This window comes from Geospiza fortis, unplaced genomic scaffold (assembly GCF_000277835.1).
Source record: "Geospiza fortis unplaced genomic scaffold, GeoFor_1.0 scaffold330, whole genome shotgun sequence".
Classification (NCBI taxonomy): domain Eukaryota; kingdom Metazoa; phylum Chordata; class Aves; order Passeriformes; family Thraupidae; genus Geospiza; species Geospiza fortis.
The window spans coordinates 1520157-1543059 of record NW_005054400.1 but is presented as its reverse complement, the minus strand read 5'-3'; the positions used below and the strand labels follow the sequence as shown (position 1 = coordinate 1543059).

Here is a 22903-nt window from a genome sequence, read left to right as displayed (position 1 = left end):
TAATCATGGTACTGGTTTAGGGCTATATTCCATTCACTGCTAACCCTGAATTGGAAAAAAATATTTACTGCAGAGAGCAGTACTTCAAGGAACTGAAGAACTTAATTTGAAAAAAAAAGAACAAGAAGCAAACCAAAACCTGTCAATAATGAAAAGTAACTTGTAAAGAAATCCATATCTAAATTGACATAATATATAGGTCCATATGGAATTAGGAGTGTAACTGCACCTTGCTGACTAATTTAATCTGATAAGTGTAGCACAGCAGAACAGCCCCAGCTTTGCCATGTGCCAAAAGTTCCATCTAGAAATATGTGGAGTTTTAATATAGACAGAATCTGTGGAAAGAGCTGAGCCCAGAAGGTTATTTACCCTCTGGAAAACTTTGCTGATGCTGAAGCAGTTGCAGCAGTGATGGATTTGGCCCCCTCTCCCTCAGTACTCAAACAGGAGCATGTGGGTGGATAATGAACATTGGAAGAGACACGCAGGTTCTTGATTCTGCAATTCAAAGACTTTTCATGCAGAGTATGTGATACACATTCCTTGTGCATAGCACAGAATGAAATTCTGCTTAAGTAAAAGGTTACTCAGTCTGTCATTATATTCAAAATAACCCAGGCTTTGAGCCTGATTCATGAAGCAAATGACAAATTGTTTTTCAATGGCAGTGCTGAAAATATCCTAGTATTATGCTGTAATAGACCCACCAAATTGCAAAAGGATGCAGCCATTTTAGGTAAAAATAGCATAATTTCTGATCATGAAATGAGAGACATAAAGATTAATTATCTGTTCTGAGCCATTCATAAATGATTAGTGCAGCAATTATGGGCTTCCATAATAGAGCCCTCCTAGAGCAGTGCCATATTTCCTGCATTGCCAAGGAGACTGCTCAGATTTATTGTTATTGATAAAAGTAAATTCAAAGTCCCAGCTAAAAATCTAATAAAGGGAAAATCACAGAGGGAATCAGAGGTACAAAGATTTCCAAGGGTTAATAGAGGAGCAGTGTGAGCAGGTAGTGTCCCCTCCCTGTCCCTTCCCATAGCAGCCTTGAGTCTTAAATCCCCAAGTCCTGCAGCCCAGTGGGTATGATGGGTATAATGCCACCTTATACCTTATTGCCACAGTAAAGATTGGATTTTGGTGTGATTGGGATTTCTGTATGTTGTCATCATAGATTTTAATTGTAAGTTTTTAGCCTGCTGTAATAATAGTGATCAGAAAACACACATCTATCTGCTTTGGTTTCGAACAGTGTTCTGGAAATCCATATTTTACTCTTGGACATAAATTTTTGGGCTGGTTTCCAGACAGCTGTATCATATATGTAGAAGCTCTTCACCCACAGCTAGCCCAGTTTGAGCCTTCCATACTTTTATATTCCTAGATAATAGTTCTGTTGATGTGGAAATGACTTTTTCTGCTTTGTTGGATGTTTTCTGTGTACGCATGAGAGTTCTTCTCAAACACTGCATTTGCTCACTGACCAAAAAATAGCATTCAGAATACCAAATTATACAGTGGGATTGTTTTTGGCATATACCAGTTTGCATTTCAAGCAGTTTCTCTGAAAGGCTACATGCATTTTCCACACTATCAGGGAATGGGCATGTAAGCTGAAAAGGAGAAGACAAATAGATTCCAGTAATACACATGGTCTTTAAACTTTACCAATATTGACTAGTTAATACCCACTGTTTACATACTGAAAAGATTCCTGTTTAGTTTATAAACTTCTGAGAGTAAGACCCTTAAAAGCTCAGCATTAATAATACAGAAAATAAGGATTAAGAAAAGGACAGCTTTTGCTTAAATAGCTTGTTTGTCTGATATCTAAATCCCTGCATTGCTGACATATTTAGTTGCCTACATAGAAGTTAGGCTGGAGTGTCTGTGGCTGAGTTGTACATGAGCATTGGAGATGAGATTAAATCAGATACTGAGCCAGACATGCTGATAAGGGGCCACTCTGCTCACAAAGGAAACTGCTGAGCTGCAATGAGTTGGTAAAACTACAAATTCATTTAATGTGAGTGATCAAAAAATGCATTAGCAAACATGTGTTCAGCTAATAGACTCCATGTTGACATCCTTCTTTAAAGAGGAGGAGTTTTTTTCCCTTTTTTTTTTTTTTGTTTGGTTGTGGGGGGTTTGCTCTGTTTGTTTGCTGTAAGTAGAATACTTGGATCATGCATGGATTCTCCAGTTGATGTTGGGTTTTGTTTAAACACTGTGGCATGGTGAAGAGCCTTCAGAGCTTCAAGGACTTGTTCACATGGAACTAATTGAAGAAATGCTTCTGATTTCAGTCAGTGTTGTGCTTCTTTTCTCATGATGTGGATACTTAATCCTGTAATCAACTGAAGAAGACCACAGGCTCTAAGCAGAGGATAAAACAGGGAGTGTAAGTGCAGCACTGCTCCTTCCCTGGCTCAGAGCAGTGGTGCTGCTCTCCTAAGGGTGGCTGAGTCATTGTCACCATGAACAGTTGGTTTTTTGCTGTAAGGACTGAGGGATGATTCACTGAAGGTCTCAGATGTCAGTATTAGAGTGAAGCCCCCTGAGTGAGCTGTAAGGTAAGTGTTGGAGTTTCCAGAGCTGGGGATGATCAGAGATACTATTTTTTTTTGGCAAGTCATTCGAACAGAACAGGGCACTTTGCAGTTGCTTTAATGGATCTGATTTTATTAAACCAATCACTTCCTCAGCCCTACTGCAAAGAAAGAGTCTGCATACTAAATACCATAACTGATCCACTTTGTTTTCCTTTCCTTTCCCTAGGCAAAAGTGATCCTTTCTGTGTCTTGGAGCTGGGAAATGACATGCTTCAAACACACACCGTTTACAAGAACCTCAACCCTGAGTGGAACAAAGTTTTCACATTGTAAGTGGATTGCTTTGGAAACCATGCAGCAACTCCACTTAGCAGCTTAACTAGGAAAGCTATTGACTTTGGGAAAATGCAAAGGTCAAGTATAAGATATGTCATTTTTTTCACAGTCAGAGAGGATGTTGGAGAAAACTCAAATATAACTTAATTAAAGCCTTTTGCCTTTTACTAGTTCTTGCGTGGAGTTTATTAATAGAAGTCATTAAAAGAAAAATTACTGTGATATTTATAGGAAGAATCATGACTATACATAATGGAGTCATAGTTTGATCCAAGAGATAATGTAACAGAAAGTTGAGACCAGATACTCACGCCTACGTTTTCCATAACTTAAAATATGTTTCATTGAATCTTGGTAGAATCCTTGTTTAGTTGGAAGTAAGCAGAGAATTAGAGCTCATGTTGGTGTTGTTCTATCTTCTGAATTTAAACTAGTCAAACGCTGCAAATTGGATGCTTAAATTTTTATGGAAATCAAGGTATTCTTTTATTTGTCACTTTATTAATAATAAAAGTTATAATTTCGGTATTGCTTTTAGGCAGCCCGATTTTTTAATCTTGCTTTATGCTGACAAAGGTTTTTGTGAATAAGTGAGTGAGATAAAGATTTTTGTGAATAAGTGGGTGAGTGCTGCTGTCTCCCAAGACTGCAGCAGTCTGTGCAAAGGCTGGCAACGAAGCATTTGTGACATTTGCATCTGTCCACTGGAAGAACAGTTTGAAAATTATGAACTTCTTGCTAAAGCAACATTCATAAATACTAGGCTGGATGAGAACACAAGAAAAACTATCTGATTTCTTTAGTAGAACTACTTTGCTCTATTTCTGTTTAATTCAGAGGTGCAGCAGAATCCTTGTCTCTTGGAGTCCTTTCTCATACTTTGTTCTCAAGAAGCTTCCACTCATCACTGTTTTTTCTGAGACTGTGCCAGCAGATGAGTCTTGTCGGATGTTCAGCCAGCAAAATAAATCCAATAGCAATCCAAATTTATTTTATTTTAAAAGAAAGTTTGTGTCTGTACTTCCTGTGGGTCTCAGAAATGTCAGCTATGGCCTCTCTCTAACTTTCTTACTAATGTTGCCTGGCTGATCCAAGCACCAAATCTGCAGAGCCAGTCAGGCACTTGCGTCTCTCCTTAGATTTTTGTCCATTTAAAAAATAAAATGAAAGCTTAATAGTTTTCATTTCAAAAATAAATTTGATAGCTTAAAAGCTATTGATGATTTAGATTTATTTTGGAGCAGTGTGGATTGTTTTGGGAGGATGAGTCCATTTTAGCTGGACCTTTCAGTACCACTAGAAAGCCATCCCCATTATATCCAGGTTTTCTGCAATACACTTATCTGTGTGTGTCACTGTGCAGTTTTAGTGCAATGAAGCTTGGGTTTCAATTCAGCCCTTGACCTCTCCCAGCACCAGCATTCTCTGTTGGAGAGCTGAGTTTTGCATTGATAGCATCACCAATACAAAAAATACCGAAAAGTCACTGTCTGGACCTAGTTATGCAACTGAACCATGAGGGGAAAGCTTGGGGAATGCCCATCACTTGATTCATTTTGGGGGGGAATTTAATTAAATGCTAGTTATATACCCCAAGGTAATGCAAGCTTAATTAGTAAAAAAGTAGTCTCAGATCATTGTGGAGAAGACTGTGTGCATGTGTATTGAATATTCTTTTTTATGTGTCTGCACTTTTTTGTTCCAGCCCTATTAAAGATATTCATGATGTTCTGGAGGTGACAGTGTTTGATGAAGATGGAGACAAACCTCCTGATTTCCTTGGAAAAATTGCCATCCCTTTGCTGTCTGTAAGTTACCTTTGCCACTTGTATCATGGTTGGCTGGGAACAATTTGTGGTTTTTTCCCCCCTTAGCACAAAACCCTGCAGATTTAAACAGGTTTTGTGATCTTTTTGTGATCTATACATGCCTTAGTTGGCAGTGTTTATAGTTCTCCTTAGTGTAACGAGCATTGTCCACCCATCTTAGTACAAATTTGGTTGATTGGGAAGCAAATTGCAGAAAGGTCTGTATTTCATCCGTGCCACGTAGGTCTGAGAACATAATTGAGTTGTTCTGTGTGTTTCCACATCATCTTCTGAAGGTAACATTTTAAACATGTCCTTGTTCTGTCTTGCTTCTTTTTACTCCAAGAAATAATTGCACATCGCAGTAGGATTGACTAGAGATAGCTGTTGTTATTGGCACAAGTGAATGAAATTACCTAAAAGGGGTGTTTTCCACTCCACAGTGCTTTTAAAGACTGGTGGCTTTTGTTCTGTAAACAAATACGTGAGGAGTGAGCGCTACCATGGGAGTGCAAAATCAAAACTGGAAACAAAGCGAGCTCAGGGGAAAGTGGTTGCTCTGGAGATTAAGGAGAGTTGAAGCTTTTTCAGAAACAGCCAAAAAAAGGCCAAGCTAAAGAGAGAGGAACATGAAAGGATCATTAAAAGGCTTTAATAGAGGAATGGGGGAAAAGCAGCTTTGTGTTTGGTAAGACTGATTTAATTTTGAAACAAGACTGGTGGTATTAGTGAGCAAACCAGATCAAGAGGACCTAAACAGCTCCATGTGTATGTGCAGTGTCACAGAAGGTTCTGGTAGTTTTTACTGTAACGTGTAGGAAGAACTTTCTAGGCTGTGACTTATTAAATCAATTAGTAACTGAGGCATGAAACATCATGGGACTCTTGTGTCATGTTAGCCAAGTTGTGTAAACAGGTTTAGCTGTAAGCATGGGGTTTGCTGTGAGTTGGGAGGCAGTGATGCTCTGCAGGAGTTCCCTGTGCCGAGGGGATGCTGTGACAGATATTTGTGCAGTTGAGCCCTGTGCAGGAGTGTGAGGTGATGATTTGTTGTACAAACATGCTGGTGTCATTCTCAGGGTTGTCCTGTGCAGGAGGTGGACTCCAGGATCCTTGTGAGTCCCTTTCAAGTCAGGGTATTCTGTGATGACATTGATGCTTTCCATATATAACCACAGCAGCACAGGCTGTGGTGAGATGCTTTTGGTAATGCTCGGTGTGCTGCTGTGGGTAATAGCACTCTCAAAGAGGCAGATGGTGGATCCTGATTGAAACTGCAGAGTACAAAATTGCAGTCTTGTTTTGAAGCACCCCTGTGAAAGCAGATTCACCTCTGCAGAAAGGCTGCCACACATCTTCCAGGGTTAAGGCAAGAGTTTGTCTTTGAGTTCTGGAGGTCGGCTGCTGCAGGAGAAGGCAGTGATGGGTTTGTGGAGCTCTGTCCCAACAGTGACTGGAGAAATTGGAGATTTCTAGAAGGAAAGCAAAGATCCCCTCCGATCAAGGCAGGCCGTATAAGCCTCACAGCATCATCACAATTTAGGTAAAGGACCAGTCAAGATCAGAGAGGGGGACTGAAACATTTGGTATTTCCAAATAAATAATGAACTGCCCAGAAAACTCGAACTGACTTAGAGGATATGATCCCAAACTAAAGAATGCTTTACAGTGGTAAGGAAATAGGTCTATGTGCTCGAGTTTTGTTGTGATTTTGTCTAAATATACAAGAAGTAAGTGTATTTCTTGTATATGTGAATTAAAACCAGCGTGGCTTCTGAATCTCTTCACAAGAGTATATCTGCTCTCATCCACCCTGTGTTGTTCATGCTGGTGTCTGAAACGGGGAACCCCAGCAATCTGGGGATATAAAGAGCCTAAGGTACAGGATCTGAGGAGTAACACTAAGCTCTCAGTGGCCCACGTGCTGTTTTGAGCTTTACAATGCTCTTCCTTCAGACTATGTGATCTTTTTGGGGATATTTTAGATTGTCCATATATTTTTGTAGCTCGAGTTGTCAATATCTTCTATTTTAGAATAATATTAGAGTCAGTTGGGCATGGAGGATTATTTGATGTTTACAGGGAGGAAAAAAACCTCTTAACATCTTTTATTCCATTTTTGATCACTTTGTTAATTTCTCCCCAAGTCCTCGTATCTCTGATGTTACTGGAAGAGAGTGGCTGGAGCAGCTGCTCTCCTGCAGACCCAGTGCCTGCCAAATGGCCTTGCATGATCGGCAGCAGGCTGTGTGGGCTCACAGTGAGAAGATGTTAGATTTGGATTTTCTGTTGATTTTATAGGCATTTGTCAAGTATCCCTTAGGAAGCATGTAACAAGGCAGAGGAGGGGAGTGCATGTGTGTGGTAATGGCTGAACTATTCAGTGTAGGTTTTGCTGCGTCCAAGGTTTGGGACAAAAAAAAAAATAAAAAAAAATTGTTTATGCTTTCCCTTGCCAACTGATCTTCTTCCTTCCCATCCAAACTTCTCTGCCTCCTATTTCAGTCAAATCTAGTGTAAATATACTCATCTCTGCTTCTGATTAAAAACATTTTGCACCTATTAACTTGGTCTGCTCAGACAGAGAACTGTAATTTTCTAAGCTCTTTTTCTTCAAATAGGAATTTCAATGTATGTTGTCATTTTGACTGTAACTTTGAATGTATCCTTTGAACCGTTTAGATAAATATACTAAAAGAGAACAAAAGTTAAAGACTCAAGGAAGCCTCACAACCACGTAGATATAATTTCTGTATGTAATCAGGACTAATATTTGCCTGGCATTGAATTGTCTTTTGAAAATAGATGTGCTTTTGCCGTTCTTTATTTTTCTGTTCAAAATGCACAAGTTTGACTTGTGAGCTGTCAGCACATGAAGTAAGTTTACTTCAGGAATTGTTCATGGATGACTAGATTCTTTTCTTAATGAAAAAATGCCTTGAATAAAGTATGTGTTGGAGGGTTATGAAATGTTTAATTAACATGACACTGAATTTTGGGTTAAATGTGTTCAGTAGTCCCACCCTGGCATTTTGCAAACATGACTACACCCTCATCATCACATTAGCACAGGAATAACCTTACAGCACAAAAATTCAGGGATGGTGAAATTATGTATTCTTTTTGTTCATCCTTGACTGTGATCTAGGGTTATTACAGGGACCAAATAAGAAAAATAAAAAGCTGGGCAGCATGAGAAGAGTTTTAAGGTGCCAAATGATGCATAAAACTGCAAAATTCACGTTCCGGTAGAGGTATTAAAGCAGAATTGGTTAAATGCACATTTTGCTAGCAACAAACTGAATTTGGGGACAGAGAGAGAGAAGTTTGTGGTTTAGCTTTATTTTTTCCATGTTGATCGACCTGTTGTACTTATTTTCTCCTGTTCTTATTGTTGAATTACTGTCCTCCTCTAAAGCACATGTGAGACCTCATCTCAAACACTGCTCTGGTCAGCCACATTCACAATTTACACTAGAAAAGAAACAAATTAGTGCTACCACAGTATCCAGCAAAATGGATCCTTCTCTTGCCAGAGGTGACCCATAGAGTATGGCCTGGCCAAGCCTTGGGTGGGAGGCAGATTTTGGGGTGTGGGGAATGAAAGGGAAGCCCTTGAATGCTGAGCAGAGCAAGCTTTTGTGCCAGAAACTGGAGAAGAACCTGGGCAATGGAGAAGTAGGGCAAAAACTTTATTACTTCAAGAAAGAAGTTTGATAGGTTTTAGAAGTTTTGTAGGTTCTGGGGGACTTGAACTAATTATCAAAGAAGTCCTTTCTGTCTCTGTTCCTTTGTGTCCTAGATCTTAGTAAAGGCAACCGTGTGTCTTTGTGAGGGTCTGTCTTTTTTCTTCTGCTTCAAGAGACTCCTGTCTCCTAGAAGGCTGCAAGTTATTAGAGACATGGGAGCATATAGTGTGCTTCAATAAATTTGAAAGCAGAGTATATCAAATATCCTCATGTAGAAAGGCCTTTGAGTGAGGAGTTATAGCGCAGAATGGAATGTTTTTTTATCTGCTGGATTATCAGGTCAGAGTAGTCCTCAGCTGCACCCTTTTTTTTCCAGCCAACAGGAAGAGGTCTATGAAATATTCTCAAGTGCCAGGCAAGGTCAGTAGCCAACGATGCACTGAAAACAAGGAGTGTGCCTTTGGCAAGCTTGATTGTCTAAAGCATGGCCTGGATTCAGAGAGCAGACACCTGACGATTGCACTTACTTACTGCTTGACCATAAGTGCACAGTCCTTTCCAAGAGAAGGTTTTAGAGTTTGAGAAAAGTGAAATTGCCGTGTTTACGCAATGGAGGCAGCTCTGAAGTGTTCTGTCTGCTCTGACTTTTATCCTGATCATGAACCAGGATTTTTGGAATGGGCAAAAATCCCCCACCTCTCTCCCAGGGAAAACAACGTCTTGTTTCTGGCATTGGATTCTCCTCCAGCCACTGGCTGCTCACTGAAAAGTACCAACAGGGATGTTGTCTCAAATATCACCTAGGGTCCTTGTGCTCCCAGGGTTTTCAGCTCCTCCTCAGACTGGCTCAAAGCCCTCATATGAAAGCCCTGCCTGCTTTATTTCAGTCCATCAGCTCCATATCTTTTTGGTCTTTGGATAGCAGTCCTCTGCCAAAAACCCAAATCTCCATTCCACTTTGGATCCCACAGGAGGTTGTTCCAAGTGAGGTGTTTGGGGTAAAGAGTTTTGGGGTGAAGAAACAAGCATTTTGTACGAAGTTGGTTTAGTTCATATGGCAAGACTGGGGAGGAACAAAACCCTCTTTATTCATGTGCAGGTGGATCAAATATGTGGCTTGCTTTCATCTTTTCCTGGGGAAATGCATCCTTTGATAAGGGGAGGTGTGTGTCTATTACAAGACAGCTTTATGTTATGCAGGGCAAATGGGTGACATTGTGCATCAGCAATGAGCTCAAGCAGGAATATCAGGGGTCCCAAATGCTTGAGATGAATTACCCTTGGAGAGTAGCCATTACCCTCTCCACACGTCACAGGTGTTGATGTACAGAGGTTTAACCCAGCGTTCTTCTGTCAGGTCATCAATATATGACATCGAATCTGCATCAAAGCTGGATACAGAGTGAAGTTTTCTTAAAATCAATGTAAAAAAAAAGCCTCTAAACCATATTTCTTTAAGACAAGAGCAATGAAAAAACACGCTTTGCTGCGTAAGGGTCCTGTCTTCTCCGTGTTTTGTGTCATATCAATCTTGGCTTTTGCTATTTCATTAAAATTCCCAAGCGGTCAGAAGGTTGTTGCTTAATAGATTTAGCATTGGCTGGCTACATCAATACTGTGTTTAGTCACATTTGTTTTACTGGGGACATCTGTGCGAAGAGTTTAGCAAATATATTCATTCATTTGAGAGGAACCTGGTGCACTTTGGACCTTGACTGGATGGTGGTCTCATGTACCTCAACATTTCCTTCAGTTAGAGACAACTTCAGGGAGTGTTTTGCCTCAAGTGCCTCTGTGGGTTGAAATATTTATGGCAAAAAAGAATTTCAGCTTTTCTTCCAACTGATAATTTCCTTTTCGTGGCTCTGTATGAAGAAGGGATGTGATATAGAATATACACAGTTCTTTCTGTGAAAATATGGATGTGGTTTTGTCTTTCTGTGCTGATTCAGAAGAGGAAAATGCCCCAAATATCAGAAATTCCCATGGGATGAAAATCCAGACTATGTTTCTGATGGTGACCTTGCAAAATGCAGCATGTGGGTGTGGTAGGCTCTGCTGTCCTGGTGTTAATCCCAGGGTTATGGGCAGGCTTGCTTGGTGCTTGAACCCCAGTAAGCTATTTAAGAAGCTTTCAGAGAATGCAGGCATTAGTATTCAGTGAGGATATAAAGCATCATCAATAAAGGAATAATATTGATTATGTCTCTTTAAGGTGCTTACCTGCAGATATTTTCACATTTAATTTGAACATTCCCTTCCCTTCCTTTTCCCATGAGTAGATGTTAAGCAGTTTTAGACACAGTTATCAGAACTACTAATTGAGACAAATCCGTGTGACATCATCAGGTTTGTAGCAAAAGGTGTTTGGGTGACAGAAGAAACCTGATCTTTCTGACATTGAGGTTCATCCTACAAACCCTGGCTGCTCTTCTCCACAGCTGGAGAGAGCATTTGAGCACTTTGGGAATAGCAGAGACTGGGGGAAAGTACCCAGAGAGCAGAAAGAAATAGATGCAAAATGAAATTATTGTAACTCTCTGTTTCTCAGGTTGGGGGAGAAGCTGAACAGAATCTGAACTCTGCCCCAAGAACAGGATGCAATGAAAATGAGGAGTATTTAAGGCTTTTTGCATGTTTTCTTGTGGGCACAGTTGAGACATGCCACCAGTGTAATCTCCATGCAGTCATGGGTCTTGGAATACCCTGTACCTTTTGTTGAACCACATTGCCCTAGCACAGTGCCAAAACTGTAAGGGAGTCTTTTGTTGACTTTTTTTCAGGTTTTTTTTTTTCCTTTTTATCCAAATGAAAATGCAGTGGAGACGGGCCATTTCATAGCCTGGCATTCTTCTCTTGTGCTTCTTTCCCTCTGAAAGAAGTCTGAAGCTAAAATATCTGTAGGAATGTTTAGTCCTAGGCTGCGTTATACTTGCACATCTTTTTCCAGACAGTTTGAACGCTTAGAATTGAATATGCCAAATAAATCTGACTCTAAAACTGTATTTGCACTGCATTACTTCCTGCCCTGTTCAGTTTAAGAATAGCAGCAACAATAATAATGACACCATTCAAGAAGTTCCCCAAGCAACCCCTATTTACAAATACAGAGGTGGAAATTACTTGTTGCTGATTTAAAACTTACTGTTTTAAAACACCTGCAGACACACCCAAAATGTTTGATTCAGCTCCAGCTCTTAAAATGAAGAGTCTTTTTCCCAAAGCATTTTTTTGAGTGCAGAACACCACTATCAGGCTCAAACACTCAGAAACATTTCTTTTCCTTTTTTCTATCAATTTAGCTCTGTGTCACATTTCTTTTCCTTGTGGGTTATGCTCTTGAAAGATGTAAGAAAGAAATATATCCCAAAGAATATAAAGAGGCTTTCCCACTAGCTGTTCCTTCTGGTGTAACTGGCTGAAATGTGATGAGAAATATATGTACCTGAAATACAAGGAAATTCAGCTCCAAAATGAATAACCATGGGGAATCCAGAATTAGAGTATTGTGATATATACTGGACATCTGCATCTCTGCAGACACACTGGGAATAAAGTACATTCTATCCTTTCACAGCAGAATCCATGAATCAAAGCTGAGGCTAAACCTGTTGCTGGGGCATCCTCTTGCACCAAGGACCTCAAACCAAATCCTTCTGTGTCAGTATTCCTGCCATCAGTAAAACCCTTTATCCTTTAATTTGTAAAATTTAACAAAACCACTATTTTCCAAACAAAATTTTGTTTTCATTTAGTAAATTAAATTTTTTTTTGCCCTTTTTGAAGGGGGGAAAAGCAAACTGGTGAGAGTGCAGAAACCTTTATGATGAGTTGACAATGCTGCATGTGGCAGTTGGCCCAAGGACCTTCTGATGCCAGTCCATTTGGCCCTAGAAAAGGGTTTAATCACTTTGGCGGCTCTTCTACTTTGAGGCTGCAGGACTGCAAAATGTTTTTTTACCTGCTCCTTCCTGCAGCATCCTTTGCTGCCAGCTCCAGCACTGTGTCTGCTCTCTTGTGGTGAAAGCAGAGGTGCTCTGTGATCAGTTTAGTGTTATTGTTTTTATTTATTAGTATCAAATGAATTCCACAGAGGTCTCTGTAACTGTAGAGCTTTGGGTGAGAAAACAGGGAATTGCTGGAGTTCCTGGCTGAATAGCACTGAGGATGCAAAGTTGGTCCTTGTGAGATCCCTCTTCCCTTTCAACCCTTGGGCAGAAATCCCATCTACCATTTGACAAGCTGTTTTGGTATTGAAAGGGTGGAGCAACATTGGGAAAGAAAGTGACCTTTCCCTTGTCTTGTGAAATCACTTTGTTCCTATTACACCTTTTTTTTTTCCTTACTCGTTTCTACCATGGTTTATAGGAGTGCCTCTTCTAAATGCCAGAGCAGCAATAGCCATTTTAAATATGGTTGCAATTTCATGCCCCCAAATTTCCTCCGTTATCTTTAATCTTTGATCATTACAGTCCCTCAATATAGCTTTTTGGTAAGCTGCAGTTTTTTATGTTACTGCTGTTTGGAATTAACTGGTCTGCTTCCTAAAAAGCCAAATGTTTAATCAATACATATCCCACTGTGTGTAATAAATACATTTCTGCCATCATTTTTGAAGAGAGAATGCTTTTGCTTTGAGCCAAATAGTTTACAAAATGGCAAGGAAGGTATTTTGATTTTGGGCTGGTTGTTTTTTTTTGTTTAATAGATACTTAATGAGATAGGGCCAACGGGTTGATCAGAGCAGAGAAGTGGTATTGAAATTCAGGGGTGGGGTGGGGGGAGAAGTCTTTTACATGAATTAGTTAATTTTGAACATTTGTTACATTAGCATTTGCTCCACTTCAGCCGATTCATTTCTTTGGATTGCATTTGTTTGCTGGGTAATAATTTGATAGCGTTGCAATAAACTGAGCATTAAGAAGTGGTTTCGTGTGCTGGAGTGTGCAATAGGTAGGTAAAGTTGTTGTTTGTGGCTCTTTTCCTAAACTTTGGAAGAAAAATCCCATTTTAAACTTGTAATAACAGAGGCTGATTACTTCCCATCAACTCACTGGCTTCCAGGGCAGAATTTTCAGACTGATTATTGCGTGCAATGCTCTACTATAAAGTACAAGGTCTGAAAATTAAAGTTGGACCGTGAGAGATTTAATCTGCAATTTTATAGGTCTCTAATCCAACAGTTGTTTTGTATTTCAGGCTCCGAGTATATTATCAGGGTTTGGGAGAAGTTTTTATTTTTTATTCTTTTGTGCTTGAGTTATAAATATTTATTTATTTGTTTGCACTGTCTTTAAATTATATTGAGGATTACAGCCAGGAAAATATTGATGCTTTTTCTCCCCTCCCTACCCCAAACTATAGATTAGAAATGGTAAACAAAGTTGTTACACACTGAAGAATAAAGACTTGGAACGTGCTTCAAAAGGAGTAATTTACTTGGAGCTGGATGTCCTATTTAATCCTGTAAGTTGAAGTATTTTCTTTTTGCTTATCACTGGTGTAAGAAAAGTGCAAATCTGCAAGGACGAGGGTGGGGGTGATGCTTTTAAAACCAGGAGCCAATCCAGAAAAGTCCTGTCCCCATTGCATCTGGTGGTGGAGGGATGTTTGATGCTGTGGGTGAAGAAGATTTGGGCTGTTCAAGCTGTGGCCCCTCCAGGTGGATGGGACAAAGAAGGGGCATTTCTGGAGGGACAAATAACCACAAGCACCTTAGGATGGAGGTGCTGCTTGCTGCAGCCACGGCTTCTACTGCAACAGCCAAAATAAGGGCTTCAGGTTCATTTTATTATACATTACTTTTAACACCTAGTTCTCCCCTAAAAAGCTGACCCAGGATGTTCTCTTCCCAGGGTGTTGACAGGAAAATTAATGAGGCATGGACACAGTGCTTAGTTTTTAGGTGGCTGAGTCAGTCTCAATCCTTTATGCCCTCCAGTCTTTTACTGAGTTTAACTCCTATTTATTAAGGGCATCGTGGGCTGTGCCACAGCTCTGCTCCTGCTCAAGTGAGTCCAGCCTCACCCAATTTAACTTGTCTGCATTTTCCTCAGCATGGAATCATAGAGTGGTTTGGTTTCCAAGGGACCCTAAAGCTCATCTCATTCACCCTGCCCTGTCCCTACACAGATTAGTCTGAATCCTGTCCACCTGAATGTTTCTAGGGATGAGGCATCCACCCTCTCTGGCCAACCTGTGCCAGTGCCTCACCATCCTCATTGTAGCAAATATGTATTAAAAGCAACTCCTATGTCACACAGAGTCTGGAAAGATTGAGAGATGCTGAAATTCCTGATCTTCCTGAGCAGCGCTGGTGCTGTGAAAATGAAATAACTCCTTTAAAACGACATGGTCTTATTTTTATTAATTTTTTTTTCTAGATAAAAGCAAGTATTAGAACATTCAAGCCCCGAGAAAAGCGCTTTACTGAGGAGAACCGCAAATTTTCTAAAAAGGTGAAAATTGGGTCTGGGCTAAGCTTTTGCATCTGTAAGATTTGAATTGCTGTAGCACAATTGCAAGAACAAAACCTATTTATGCATAAAATGCCGAACACATGTAAATTCAGTGTATTTCTGTATATATGAAAAGGTTTGTTTGTGTTAACATGAAATTGCTTTCTGATCTGGCTTGCATCAGTAGTTCTGCTTTGTGCTTCAGAGTGGGGAAAATGATAGCTGTGGATTTTGCACACTTCGCAGCACTTAAAGCTCAATGAGAGCCTTATTCCCTTTGTGAAGAAAGGCTGAATTCCTTATGTAGAAAATCCATAGGATTTAAGAACAATGGCCATTATTCTTTTTAAAATCTAGAGGCCTTATAATAAGTCTCAAAATCCCTATTTATTTCTATGGACTAGTCCAAAACATGTAGAATAGAGCAGCAGACTACATTCTCTCTGTCCCTTTCCCTGAGACATAGATGTATTTTAAGAATTGAATGACGATAAAGGTAGGTTTGTATAACTGTTTTATTTAGTTTTGGCATCAGTTTGTGCCTTTTTTTCCCCCCTTTTTTTGTAAGAGATGAGGAAAATCTGGAAGGTTTGGGTGTAATCAGAAAGCAGACAGGAGCTGGTGAATGTGTCTGAAATAGAGGCTTTATTTGTAATATGTGCCCTGGCACGCGTTTGTAGCCTAAATTATCCCTTTTTCTGAAGCAATAGTAGGATATTAGTGTGTTTGATTAAACTCTTCTTCTCCTCCCCTCCTCCCACTCAATATTTATCAGATCTTATCAAGAAATGTTGATCGCGTGAAAAAAATCACCATGGCAATATGGAATACAATACAATTCCTTTGGAGCTGCTTTCTCTGGGAGTCCACGGTGAAGAGCCTGATAGCATTTGTGGTAAGTGGATTTCTTCTTTTATTGCATGGGGCTGAGTGATCCAGGATCTGGAGTGTTCCAGTGCCTTCCTCCCCATCAGTGTTCCCGTGCCTTCCTCCCCACCAGCGCGAAGCCCTTTCTTGTTGGCTCTTGTTGCTGTTTTGTGGCTGCAGGGCAGTTTGGGCCACAGTGGGCCTGGTGGGGATGGGAATGAGACCTTCAGGAGCAGCCTTTCCTGGCTGGAAGCAGAGGTGTTCACCTCCTGCACTGAGCTCTGGGGATGCCCATGTGTGTGGTGGGTGATGCCGCTGTGCGCAGCCTGTAACTGTGTGGCAACTCTGGAATTTTGAATCATTTTAATTTGAAACATGGCAGCTGGGGGATAGGAAAGGCAGGAGGGGATGGCCAATAGGGGGATGTAGGGAAATGCTTTTGATCTCAGTGGTGCAGTGAGCTCTGAAGGGTTTTGTGCCTTCCATCTTCCATTGCAGTGAGACATCACTTCCCTGTAGGTTATCAATTCCTGCTCTGCCTGTGTTGGCATTGCCTGTTGCAAATTTATTCTCCTGACTGTAATAGTACATTGTTTAAAAGAAAAAAAAAAGGAGACGGCTGGTCAGTGAGTTCTACTGCACTCTACAAACCAAAAGCCAACTTCTCCACCTGTCTATCCTGCTTTTCATCTCTCTCCTTTTTCCTCTTGGTAGTAAACACCCCATTTGCAGTTTTCTCATAATCCACTCAAGCACAAAAAGATTTTGCCTGCTCTTTATTCTGTGGTGTGACATTTTCTTCATGCTTGAAATGTTTGGCATGCCATTAAAGGTTGCAAAAATCGTTTTGTGGTGGTCCAGCATGCAGAAAGAAAGTTTTTGAGTTTATTGTTTATTAAGCAATACAACATCCACATCGCTAAGATTTTCTCCTGCATTTACTATCTGTGAATTGTAACATACTTAAAGGATTTTTAAGGAAAACACTTCAGTGTATTTGCCACAGATGGGTAAAGTAGATCAGTCCTGATTGAGGAACCTTCAGAACAAGGACAGAGGAGCTGCCTTCACTCTGTAGGTCAGAGGGATGGCTCACACAGATGAGTGGGTAGGATGAAGAGGGTCTTTTCTCTAATTTTTTGTCTTCCTGTTTCTTGAAGTTCATTCAGAAAATATTATATATATTATATATAGTTAATGGCTGGAGAGCAGAGTGGTTGGTACCTCACTGAAGTAAGAGTGGCTGTGCAAAGGAGTTCTGTGATTGTGTCCAAGGGGATCAGATGGCTGTTCATGCTGGGGCTGGAAAGAGAGGGTAAAATCCCAGTGTCCATGTCCTGCCATCACTGTACAACAGGAATCTAAGCACATATTTAAAAGGATTGCTCTTTTTCACCAAAGTGCTTGTGAAGTTACAGCTGTCAAGTTCAGTTTTCCAAACCTAGGAAAAGTTTGGAAGGGGTGGAGAGGCAGAAAATTAAGAAGGTGGGAAAATGTGTCTACAGAAAAAGGAATTTATTCCCAGTGAAAAGGAGTATGAGCAGGTTACAAGTTACAGGTTGATAGCATCTTTACTGGATACCATAATGCTGCTGGTTTCCTGAAAGGAAGTAGGTAATGGGAAAGGAATAAAAATACTCAACTCTAAGAATAATTACCACAGGCTTCTTCTACAACCCAAAATTTAAGTCTATCTGATTTTTCTCACATGGAGATAATTCAGCTCTGGCACTAAAAATGAAATGCTAATTATATCTCTCTCTCTCTCTCTCTCTCTCTCTCTCTCACTATTTCCAGCGTGAGTGTTCATAGTATTGAAAATACGCACACAGCACAGTAGGTGCAGCATCCCTCCCTGCCCAGTCTGTGTGGAAAATCCACTCCTCATGTGCTGGTGTTTAAAAGATGAGGTGAGGAGGATGCACAAAGCTTCTCTGCCCATTTTTCAGCTGAGTTCATGAAACCCTTTATTGGTAGCTTCGATGCCAGTTAGGCCCTCAAACTAGAAAATGTGGTTTTTAAAAATTATTTTGCCTTACAGATGATGTCCCTCAGGCCCCTGGCAATTACCATTTTGATCTGGTATTTCCCTTGGTTTCCCTCTACAGGTAACCCATGCCCCTTCTTCCAAGGGGGAATGAAGTGAGGGAGGAGGAGGAAGACAAGCAGGCAGTGTAATCGTGAGAGCCTTGTTTTCTTTAGCAATCAGACAAAACCCACTGCCAAAGAGATAAAATATTTGTGAGGTTGTTAGAGGACAGCAATAGCCAAGGACATGGAATCTTTCACCTTCCTGTTTCAGTCTTCCCTCCCCATTGGTGCCACAACTCGTGTGTGTGACGGGGACATGAGCAGCTTTTGGGGGTGTAAGAGAAAAAGAGGGACAGGTGAAGAGGGAGGAAACAGAGGACAGCACAGGCAGGACACGAGTGAATGAGAAAAATGCTCTCACTCTGTTTCCTCATTTATAAGATTCATCATCCCAGGCTAAATTTCTTTATTAGGATGTAATGGTGAGAGGAGACAGTCCAAGAACATGTGAGTAGATGAATTTTTTTGTGCTATGAAAATGTAATCACATTTTTCATCAGCGTTCTGTGCTTTTAATCTGATGATTTTTCATCTGAGTTAATTGTATAGGCACAGAGGACACTGGGCTCTGCTGAAGCACATGTAAAATCAGATTTTTTTTCAAGCTTAGAGGTTTAGGAAAGAGGGTTGGAAGGGAGGTGAGATGAAGAGCAAATTTTCAGTTTTGGTGATGTTTGCCCTGTGCATAAAGGGTTTGATAGAAATGGTGTTATACAACCAGAGAAAACATTCTGGGTCAGAGGAAAGGGTCACACACAGGATTTCTGGCTTCTTCATAGTTTACCTCTCTTCACTGGTCTGATGTTAAAAATGGCCAGACATGGCTGTATCTGCCTGGGAATATCAGGAGTATTCCCCCACGTGAAAAATGTTGCCTGTAGAGTTGACAGTGTTCGTATACCAAGAGATACCTTTAATTACTTCGTGTATTCTTCTCCATCAGTTCAGGGTTTGGGGGGATTTGTAGACTTTTAAGACCAAAAAGACATTCAAACATCCCTTTCTGTTTAATCATGGTATAGTTATCTCTGTATTCAACACAGTATGTTGTGTTTTGATTGAAACATATGCCACAAAAGGGTCTTTATTTTGAAGATACCTGGACACACAATGCAGTACATCCCTGTATGGTCCTTCTCGTGTGCCTGACACACTCCATATCATACCTTGGACATTTTTCTACCAGTTTGCAGTCTCAATGTTGTAGTTTTAGCCTGCTCCTCTTCACTCATTCCTCACCACACTTTTCTCCATTGAGACATCACTTCCACACAGCATTACTAGTGTCCAAAAGCTGGAGCTGTGTCCTGTAATGTGCTTGGGGGAATGTCTGCTCACAGCTCAGCTTTTATGTCTGATTATAACCTTTGTTTTGTTTTTCCCACTCATGCATACAAAAACTTGTCTTCTTACCTTCCTGTTGCACATTTAAACCAAATTTTTGAATCTTCCTTCTGTATGCAAACACTCCCTGCCTGCTCTGCTCCCCCTTTGCTGATTGTGGAAGAGAAGTCTGTAATAACCAAATCATTCTTACTGTATTATATGTATTTTTAAAATATTTAAAAGTTAATTTTAGTCACAATGATTTTCACGAGGAATTATGCATCATTGCACATTGTGCTTGTGATTTTATACAACATAATTACACCTTCTATTGACACTTTTCTCTGCATTAATGGTAATTATGCCATTTAATGAAATTACAGTAATTGCATTAAAAAAATATAAGCTGGTGCAAATTAAAAGGATATATTGACTGGAATTTTTACTATCATATATATATATTTTTAAAGTTTGTATGATAGTTGCAAGAGACGTTGACAGGATCAGGCAAACGATGGGAAACCAACCACCGAAGCACCTCTGGTGTGGCTGGCAGTGCTGCTCTGGATTCCTTCAGGGTCCCTGCACACTCACCCATGCCAGAATCTTTCATTTGCACTGGCAGCATTTCCCACTCCATCAAGTTCAGGATTCTTGCTGATCCAGGCTGCTGCCAGGGTGGGGACAGGTGGGAGTGATGTTTCCAGCTCAGCCCTTGCTGGCAGCAGGGGCCAGCCAGACAAGGGATGCAGCAGGCACAGGCAGCGTTTATTTATTTTGCAGTGACGTTGCGCTGTGTCTACTAATTATTTTATGCTGGCTTAGTGCTGGGAGGAGTGTGTGGTGATGCAGCATAATGTGTTGGAAATGTGGGGCTTCTGGTCAAACTCCTTGCAGCTATTTAATGGTGGGCAGCTGGGAGAAGGACAGGCATGGGGTCATTTTGGAGCACTTTGGGCTTCCCAGAAAGCTGGCCCATGCAAGAGTATGGAAGCTCTTGGGGTTGTGGATGCAGCAGCACAACCCAAATGTAAACTTTTGTGCTCCTTGCTGCAGAGGTGGGATTTTGTCACTGCTCTCCACTGAGATCTCCAAAGCTCTTTAAACCAGAGGGAGCTTGAGGATGCCTGGTTTTGGGCACTGGCCCCTTGGGCTGGGGGAGCTTGGAAGGTTTAGGAGCCCCAGGGCTGGCTGGGTGAGGCTGCAGTGGTGTGCATTGCTCTGCAGGTTTGCTTCAGAGGCAGTGACAGAGAGAGAGAGAGGACAGAGCCTGTGAACTTCTGGGCATCTCTGCTGAGTGTGTGATGGAGCACTCTGCCACTTCAGCTCCTGATACAGCAGCTGGACCTGAGCCCAGCTAAACTCATCTCAGAGAGAAGATACCAATCATCTTATTAGACATGAACAATTTTTGATCCCTGTTGAGCTGGGCTATATTTATAGTGATGAACTGCAGGCAAAAGGCCATTGGCTTGTTGACAGTGTCCTCTAAAATTGCTAATTGCTTATCAGTAAGAGGGAAATGTTCTTTATCCCCTCAGGAAAGATATTTGTTAACTCAAAATCTGAGCCTTCTGGAGTTTACTTGGGGTAAATCTCTCATTCTGTATGTGGACAAGTGTCTCCTGCATGTTATGGTTTGGCTTTCCCAAGCAAAGCACAAAATGTTCCAGCCCTGTTTGTGCTGAGCATAATTCAGCCCTGGAGATGACAACAATATATGGGTAAAACATCCAATTTAACTCCTGCATTGTTTTGCAACGCAGTGATTTATTTTATTGTATTTTTTTCCTTGATGGGAGGGGAGTTATAGATCAATAAGAGGAGATTCTTGGGATGAAAGTTTCACAGGGAACATGAGAAATCTGTGGAGAAGGAAGACCAGTAGCAGCTATGGAGTAAGATAGAGACTTGAGTCACCAAACCTCTCTTGCACCTCTGGCCAGCCAAGCAGTGGAGAAGGGTTAAATTTAACTGAATATTTACCAGTAGGTGGTAATAACTCACTCTTCTATAGGGTGGGGAAGCAAGATATGCTCTCACATGAGCTCCCCTAAAATATTTCTTGTTTTCCCTGTGGATTGTCTTCTAATTTTGAACAAGCAGTTCCCTGATACAAAACACAAACCACCCTGCCTTGACTACATGTGTAACTGATGAGAAGGGTATAGTCTTTTTTCTCCCCCCACTTTTTTTTTTCATCCTCACAGCTGAAGATGAAATATAAATCATTGTTCCCAAACTATTCGGGAACAGCATTAAAGTAATGGTAGATTAAAATGTCTCCACATTAAAAAGCTAAATAAAATGAATAGATGTAATCCTAAAGAGAGAAGAATGAGTATTCTTCAAACACTGAATAGGGAGCTTGGAAGAAGAAAAAACTTAAAAAAGAAGGAAAAAAGTTTTAATGCAAAAGAGATGGTCTTTACATCCGCTTTACTGTAGAGCTTTTGCTAAGGGCTGTTCTCAGCCCATTTGCAGCTTGTGTTTTGCTGCAGTTTTAAAGAAGCAGTCGGCAAAGGAAGGAAGGCAGTTTCTATTTAAATAGGGGAGCTGTAAAATATCCCTGCTACAGAAATTTGTTCATGTTCAGGCTAGAGCGGGTGCTGGAGGAGCAGCAACAGGCAGGTTTCAGGAATTTCACCTAGTAAGTAATTCTTCAGAGCCCCCAACATTTCTTCCCCTTTTCCCCTCTGCAAATCCCGGGCAAAGGCACATCTTTAATACTGTTCTCTCGAACTCTGGTGAAAAGGCTGGAGTGGAGAGGTGTGTTTTTATTTCAGGCTGTTCTATCCCAATAGCAGTATTTTCCTAATGAAGGAGGAAACGTTTACATCCTGCTTCCCCCTGGCTGCTCGTGGCAGTGCCTGTGCAAACGCAGCAGTGCTGGGGCAAAGCTGTCAGGAGCACGGTACCTGACACAAGCGGCTGCTCCGATGGGAAACAGCCTTCTCCAGACAATTAAAGGGGATGGTTTCACCCTTTCCCCCTGCAATTTTTACATTTCCACTATTATTCTTCCGTGGTTGAGGGAGAATGCAATTTAAGCTCGAGATCCCGGACTTTGCTTCGCTGCAGCAGTTAAAATTCCTGGAATAGCAACAGTGATATTGACGATGCTGAGAGACACACAGCAAAGTAAACACATGTTATTTCCAGCTCTTTCAAAAATGCAAGAACAAACAAGGACAAAGTTAATAGGGAAATAACCACTTTGAGCCTTGACAACACAATAAACAAGATTTAAAAAGCAGAGTTTGAAGCTTTAGAGTCAGGGTGAGATGGAGCTAAGCAGAGACCAGTACAAATATCCCTTTTAGCTTTGAAAAAGATGGATGGCCTTATGTTTCCAGCTCAGAAGTTTTGGGGATTTGCTTCTTACCAGTGAAATGTTCCAAAATAAAAATAAAAGCAAAACTACGTTTTGCATGTGAGGAGTCATTTCCTCTGTGTGTGCTTAACAAGGCATTTTACCCTATACAGGAATTCCCTTGATTTTGGGGTTGGGAATCTTCCTCTTAAATTATGCTGTGCTGATATTTTTGAGGCTTTCTGTGCCATGTACTCAAAACTTGAATGCATCACATTGAAATGATTCCCTCAGCCCTGGTAATGAGAGAGACCAAAATCACTGCCCCTCGCTCTTTAATTGCATTTTGTTGGGTTTAATTGATGATAAAGCCTTTTAATACTTTGGCTGTGTGTGTTCAATTCTGTGGTCCAAGTATTTGGGTAAGAGAACAGTCCTGATGTGGGATAAGCCT

The 22903-nt window shown here is 40.8% G+C and overlaps 1 protein-coding gene across 1 annotated transcript in view; it reads left to right on the top strand.

The window, feature by feature from the left end:
* MCTP2 (multiple C2 and transmembrane domain containing 2) overlaps positions 1-22903 on the top strand; it is a 103405-nt gene that overhangs the window by 41736 nt on the left and 38766 nt on the right. The window contains exons 13-17 of the mRNA XM_005426048.2: positions 2788-2890; positions 4603-4705; positions 13759-13860; positions 14778-14852; positions 15628-15747. Coding sequence (XP_005426105.1) covers positions 2788-2890; positions 4603-4705; positions 13759-13860; positions 14778-14852; positions 15628-15747 — 503 coding nt within the window. The remainder of the gene's footprint in view (positions 1-2787; positions 2891-4602; positions 4706-13758; positions 13861-14777; positions 14853-15627; positions 15748-22903) is intronic.